Source organism: Oncorhynchus tshawytscha, linkage group LG22, assembly GCF_018296145.1.
Source record: "Oncorhynchus tshawytscha isolate Ot180627B linkage group LG22, Otsh_v2.0, whole genome shotgun sequence".
NCBI classification, from domain to species: Eukaryota; Metazoa; Chordata; class Actinopteri; order Salmoniformes; family Salmonidae; genus Oncorhynchus; species Oncorhynchus tshawytscha.
The window spans coordinates 33,622,486-33,629,985 of NC_056450.1; the positions used below are offsets into that span (position 1 = coordinate 33,622,486).

Genomic DNA, 7,500 nt, shown 5'->3' on the forward strand with positions numbered 1-7,500 from the left:
ACAAGGTGTTGAAAGCGTTCCACAGGGATGCTGGCCCATGTTGACTCTACAAGGTGTTGAAAGCGTTCCACAGGGATGCTGGCCCATGTTGACTCTAAAGCGTTCCACAGGGATGCTGGCCCATGTTGTGTTGAAAGCGTTCCACAGGGATGCTGGCCCATGTTGACTCTACAAGGTGTTGAAAGCGTTCCACAGGGATGCTGGCCCATGTTGACTCTACAAGGTGTTGAAAGCGTTCCACAGGGATGCTGGACCAATGTTGACTCCAATGCTTCACACAGTTGTGTCAAGTTGGCTGGATGTCCTTTGGGTGGTGGACCATTCTTGATACACACGGGAAACTGTTAAACTTGAAAAACCCAGTAGCGTTGCAATTCTTGACACAAATTGTTGCACCTGGCACCTACTACTGTACCCCATTCAAAGGCACTTCAATATTTTGTCTTGTCTATTCACCCTCTGAATGGCACACATACACAATCCATCTTTGGGGCGGCAGCGTAGCCTGGTGGTGAGAGCGTTCGACTACCAACCAAAAAGTTGCAAGATCAAATCCCTGAGCTGACAAGGTACAAATCTGTTGTCCTGCCTCTGAACAAGGTAGTTAACCCACTGATCCTAGGCCATCATTGAAAATAAGAATTTGTTCTTAACTGACTGACCTAGTTAAATAAAATAATTATCCCTAATTTATTTCTACCTTTATCTCTAAATAAATGGCAACATTTTTAGGCCTGTTACTTTGCTACCTTTGGACTAGAAGATTTCCTCAAAATTCTAACTAATGTAATGATGGAGCGGTGTTGACCGCCCCACCTCTCTTTACCCCTCTCCAGGGTTACTCTGTATGACTACCAGGCGATCTGTAGGATCTTTGCAGAAAGTAGTGACGGTTCCCGTGCACTATTGGACGTGAGTACCCCATGTTTATAAATGTATCCTTCCAGCAAGCTCACACCCTCTCCAATCTCCAATCTGTTCATGTCCAATCTCCAGAAATACTGTTAATGTACAGTACGAAGTTAGTGACATTATTTCTCAGTTGTAAATCGTAACTGTTATGTTCCTCTCTTCTCTCTCCAGCCCTACTTTGCCATCTTTGCCGCAGTGAAGTGGCTCCTTACAGAATTTGTCATGTAAGCTGTGTGTGTGTGTGTGTGTGTGTGTGTGTGTGTGTGTGTGTGTGTGTGTGTGTGTGAGCGCGCGCCTGGATGTTTGTGTGTGTGTGTGTGTGTGTGTGTGAGCGCGCACCTGGATGTTTGTGTGTGCGTACGTACGCACATTCATTTGCGTGTATGTGCTCCTTCGTTCATGGGCGTGCTCTAGGCCTGTGGTGACGTTAGCTCCGTTCATGAGCTGTAATGACATCCTTATGTCGCCACTTAGCTGGGGCACTCCCACAATGCAGTGGGCTCTCTGTGGTTGTGGAATCGCCCTGCTTCCTGGGTGGTCTGATGTCAGAGCCACAGAGTTCAGTCCCAGGGGGGATTGGGTTGTTGTGGTTGTTGTGGATTATAGGTTGATACGTAGTAGAACTGTGTGTTTATGATTCTCTGAGAATATGAGGATTGATGATGATTCTATCTTTCTTCTCCTTCTCTTCAGTTTTATGCTGGAGTTTAATCTGTACAGCTGGTGGTACTCTGACCTCACAGCCAAAGGTAAGTGGGTAGTAGGGTCAGGTGTGTTTAGAGGCCAGCTGCTGGTTGGGCGAGCCCGTCACACTCAATTGTGATTGGATGTTGAAGACGCCACTCACATTTTGTTCTATGTTGAAAACCACAGCAGAGAGGTTAAGAGGGCAGGACATGAGCAAGACTATAACTTCTGACCGCAAAAAAACCTTGCTCACACACAAAACACACATCTCAGTCATGACCTCTACATGATCCTCTGTCTTTCCACTCGTTCACCTCTCTCTTTTTCAGTCTCTTTCTCTCTTTCTCTGAGTCAGTGTGACCACTGGAAAAACAGAATGAAAGACTAATGGCCACAAACTCCTTACAGGACATTTAAAGGACAGCCAGAGCAGTCCATGGAGCTACCTCAACTGAACCCGCTGTGTGTGTGTGTGTGTGTGTGTGTGTGTGTGTGTGTGTGTGTGTGTGTGTGTGTGTGTGTGTGTGTGTGTGTGTGTGTGTGTGTGTGTGTGTGTGCGTGTGTGCGTGTGTGCGTGTGTGCGTGTGTGCGTGTGTGCGCGTGTGCGTGCATACATCTATTTGTGTGCGTATGCATGCATGCGTGAGCTTTATGATCTGTGAGGATGTGTGTCATATTGGTGGCAGTAGGAAGCAATATCCTTTATGGAACCAGAGAGACAGGCTTCATCCACACACACAGACAGGCCACTGCCAAGGTAGGAACTATGTTCCACTCAATACTTAATGGGCTGTGTAAGCCTGATTCCCTGTCTGGCAGTTAAGTCCCTCAAACTAGCGTCAAATGGAGGCATTAGATGTTGCTACCTAGTGCCAAAACAAATAAGTGAAATATTAGCTGTCACACAAAGGTTGTCTAGAAGGCTCACCAAGACCTGACAGAAGAAGAGGAGAGAATATGAACAACTGTTTTTAGAATGCAGGCCTACTGTTGGTCAATAGTGTACTAAGGAAATCTAGTAATCACAGAGAGAGAGAGAGAGAGAGAGAGAGAGAGAGAGAGAGAGAGAGAGAGAGAGAGAGAGAGAGAGAGAGAGAGAGAGAGAGAGAGAACAGGAGGGCTGCTGAAAATGCTGTAGAAACATGGTTTCTTTGGGTTGGACATGGAACAGAAGACACAATTTTACAGCTCGGTAACCCCAGCTCTTACACTCCTATCACCTCACAAAAGAGACAAAACCATCAGACACACACCAGATAGGCCCGTCCTACACCAGAACCAACTGGCAACGGAATCCATGTGTGTCCATGCACGTCCTCAAATTGAACTAATCCTAAGCGTTCAGACGAACCCGACGCCATTAGGCCGCTGATACACAACAGCAATTAAAACCATCCCATAAACCTACTGTATGTTAATGCACACTCCTTCCTAATCAGCCTGTGACTATGTTTCTTTGTAGAAATGTTTTTAAGCTCATGGTTTTCTTATTGTATAGTAATTTAGTATGTACGTTTACTGTAGACCATTTACTGTAGGTCATTTGCTTGTGCAATGAATTAATACAGTGTTCTGTATATCCTTTTTTTAATCAACTGCAGTACTACCACGAATCACTGAGTGGCAGCAGTGATACATGTAATGAATTTAAAACACCACTATCAGATAAACTGGATGTAGTCATTGCATAGTGGTTTCACTATGTCTGTAAAAGGAGTGTGTTATTAACATATTTACAGTAGTTTAGAAAATAATGTTTTATTCTAATCTCCAAATGTCTCTCTGTCTCTGTCTCTGTCTCTGTCTCTCTCTCTCTCTCTCTCTCTCTCTCTCTCTCTCTCTCTCTCTCTCTCTCTCTCTCTCTCTCTCTCTCTCTCTCTCTCTCTCTCTCTCTCTCTCTCTCTCTCTCTCTAGCCCAGAGGGGTGATCGGACCATGTTGGTGCCATGTGATACAGAGTACCCAGCCTTTGTCTCAGAGAGAACCATAAAGGAGACCACTGGGAACATCGACTGTGAGGGATGCATCAAGTACGTCACAGTTTACAAACACACACACACACACACACACACACACACACACACATACACACACACACACACACTGCCAATCAAATGCAGTCTATGGTCCTTTATTTCCACTAGTACTGCTGTAAACAGTTCATTACATATAGCCAGAGCTGTGGACTCGAGTCACATGGCTTGGACTCCTGTCTGACTCGAGTCACACATTTGACCACAGATTTGATGACTTGAGACTGGACTCGGGACTCGACTTTGACTTGAGACTGATGACTTGAAATGATCTGGCCAGGTTTTGTAATGTCACTCATTTTGTGGCACAGTCCACATGGATTAATCAACATGCAGCCAGAGACAGTAGAGCTGCAGCATCACCCTGCAACATATTGGCTAGTGAAACACAATCGGCACTCTTATTGGACCAGCAAACTGTCAATCAACACAGGTCGGTGAGCTAGCGAAAGATTGCTGATTTGTTGTAGGCTACAGCTATAGGATCTGGTGCAGCGCAAACATCAAATTGTAGGGGGAGAGGATTGCCATAATAAATAAATATGCAGCTCCAAAAATGTTTAGTGACCAAGAATATGTACTGTTAATTTGCAAGCTCACCAGCAATGGGGCAACAATTACTAGCATAGGTCTACTGGTGTGTTGGTATGTAACAGTTGCTTAATATTGTTAATTGACTTCTGAAGCGTGCACCATAGGCAAGGCTCTTCATTTGCAATCTTCAAACTCCCGCCAGTGGAGAGTGATTTTTTTTCTCTTGTTGAAATTTTGGCTGTTGCTTTCACATTTAAATCCATAGGCCATGTGTTGTAAATATATGTCCCATCTAATACTACAATAATTGCTAGCGTTTACAGTTTTTTCCAACTGCTTACACGCGTTTTCAAAACTGTCTCCTTTTTTTCAAAACTCTACACACAATTCCCAAAACTGCACACACAAAATGCAAAATGCCTCACATCTCCTTCAAAATGTAACACGGCATTCAAAATGCCATAAACACATGTCAGAATGAAGCATTTGCATCAAATGGCAAACACTGCTTTCATAATAGTACATTTCTGGATATACCATGTTAACACTGTTGTTCTAAATCTAAAGCTCTTTGGTCTTTCATAGGCTTATATCTACATTTCAATACAATGTTCTACAGTGAAAGTCATCTGCTGAGAGGGGTAACAAGTACACTGTTAACACCAATGCAATGTAGAAACAGAAAATATTTATTCGACCAAACATTACCGTTGTATACAGTAGCATACAACAAAACCATAAACATATGTAAACCAAAAGTATATTCTTTAGAATACAGTAAAGAACACACTTGTGTGTGGGGTGGGGTCCAGGAATTGGTAGGGGGGGGGGGCAGTCCAGGAATTGGTAGGGGGGGGCACCTCTCTGTCACCAGTGCTAAGCTTCATCTCTTCTCCGGCCTGGGTCTGGCCAGCATGGTGTATCCAACCTCTCTGTCCCCACATCACAAGATACGTCCCCACATTTTCTAGCATGGTGCCAAACATGGAGGGAAGTATCTCCTAGCATGGTGTATCCAACCTCTCTGTCCCCACATGGAGGGAAGTATCTCCTAGCATGGTGTATCCAACCTCTCTGTCCCCTCTCTGTCCCCACATGGAGGGAAGTATCTCCTAGCATGGTGTATCCAACCTTGGACAGAGGCAACCTCTATGTCCCCACATGGAGGGAAGTATCTCCTAGCATGGTGTATCCAACCTTGGACAGAGGCAACCTCTATGTCCCCACATGGAGGGAAGTATCTCCTAGCATGGCATATCCAACCTTGGACAGAGGCAACCTTTATGTCCCTACATGCGTCCTCCATTGCCTGGAGAAGCGGCATGCGGGCATAGGATTGGCGATCATACACTTTCCAGCACCAGGCTGAGAAGAATTCCTCTATGGTATTTAGAAAATGTGAATATGGGGGTAGGTACAAAACTACAAATTGTGGATGGGTGGCAAACCAGTTTTGGACCAGAACAGGCAGGTGAAAACTAACATTGTCCCATTAAACCACAAATCTATCAGGCTCCTGATCTGGATCAGGGACAAGCATTGTGTAAATTGCATCCAGAAAAGTGAGCATATGGCCGGTGTTGTACGGACCCAGTGTGGCATTGTGATGGAGGACCCCGTTTTGAGTGATGGCAGCACACATAGTTATATTACCCCCACGCTGTCCGGGGACATTGGTAAATGCCCTCCGTCCTATTGCATTTCTTCCCTGGCGCCTGGTTTTGGTGAGGTCGAAGCCAACCTCATCCACATAAATAAATTCATGGCGAATTACATGGGCATCCAACTCCAATACTCCCTGTAACAGACAAAAGGATATACAGATGAGTAAATATGGTCTGAAGTACTGGAAGTAGTGTTGCATACATACCTCTACAAAGTCATGTCGCATATTCATGACTCTGTCAGAGTTTCTCTCAAAGGACACCTTGTAAAGTTGTTTCATCGTCACTCGGTGCCGTTGGAGGATGCGTTGTGTGGTCGACAGGCTTACAGCATTGATGTTGTTAAATATGGTGTCATTCTTCAAGATATGCTCTCTTATCTCTCGAATCCTAATTGCATTGTTGGCCAAAACCATATTTATAATTGCAGTCTCTTGTACATCTGTAAACAAGCGTCCTCGTCCTCCATGATGTCTTTGCCTTTCAACTCTGTACAGAATTCAAACACAGTATGTGTTCAGCATAGGAACTGTAAACAATGTACAAAAAAATGTAGTACAGCATGATAACCAACCTCATTCATTCAATGCAGTGCAGTAAATGGATGGCTTAGAGTTACAAATGTGTATCCAATACTATGCAGTCATATGTATTTTACAGTACATTACTGTAATGCTAAAATAGTCATTATATAGTTGCATACCTGTTCTCATTTCTGAAGGTTCGAATTATGGATGCCACTGTAAATCGACTCAAGTTGGGCTGGACTCTCAGTCCAGCCTCTCTAATGATCAAACCGTGGTTGATCACATGATCAACAAGTGTTGCCCTAATCTCAACAGAGATGGCTCTCCTTCCTTCTCTTCTTTGCCCTCGTCCTCTTCTTCCTCTCCCTCCTACTCCTCTTGCTCTCTGTCCATTGTTCAAAACAGGTCATCTGACCTATGAACTATTTATAGTCCTATACTACAGTAAAGCAGTGATTGGTTAGTGATCCGTTAAGCTATTAGTGTTTGCACATGTTTGCACATGTGAGGAGTGTGTGTGGCGAATAAGTGTAGCATTTTGATTGGTTGTGTTTGGAAAAGGAAAGCAAGACCCTTCCTGTTAGATTTTTGTGTTTTAGGAGAATTGTGTGTAGTATTTTGAAAAAAAGTGTTTTATGCAATTGACAACTGAGTCAAAGGCTGAGAAATAGCTAATGGTTTTGGATATTTGGTGTGTAGTTTTGCACTTTAAGTGAGAGGTTTCAGAAATCGTGTGACATGAAAAGATTTTGTGTGTAAGCAGTTGGAAAAAACTGTAATCGTTCCATTACCTTACTGTTTATTGAAACACCTAGACATTTCTGTTTCACGTTTGATAGGCCTACGATACGTTTTCATTTTATAGCCAATCGTTACTTACTCTGCTCTGAGTGGGCGGGATGTTTATAGTACACGTGAACATTCGCAAAAGACTCATGAGGTGGAAGTTCTGTTTATTTAATTCAATGTATAGTTTCCTTTGTTCATGTTCATGTCGGAGTTCTGTGTGTCTCTGTCCTATTTCCCTGTCGTTTTTGTTGTTCGTATTAGGAGCACGCGCGTCTTAGTGCACATAGAAATAGGCTACTGTACGCGGCCTGCGCTCCACGTTTTCGACTCAGGGTGTTGAATAAGAGAAAATGAT

General features: G+C 43.8%; 1 protein-coding gene across 1 annotated transcript in view; it reads left to right on the forward strand.

Annotated features, from left to right (window-relative positions):
- The window catches only part of cacna2d3a (calcium channel, voltage-dependent, alpha 2/delta subunit 3a), a 333,265-nt gene that overhangs the window by 305,861 nt on the left and 19,904 nt on the right, over positions 1-7,500 (forward strand). Inside the window, exons 32-35 of the mRNA XM_042304106.1 lie at positions 837-912; positions 1,084-1,136; positions 1,606-1,661; positions 3,514-3,628. Coding sequence (XP_042160040.1) covers positions 837-912; positions 1,084-1,136; positions 1,606-1,661; positions 3,514-3,628 — 300 coding nt within the window. The remainder of the gene's footprint in view (positions 1-836; positions 913-1,083; positions 1,137-1,605; positions 1,662-3,513; positions 3,629-7,500) is intronic.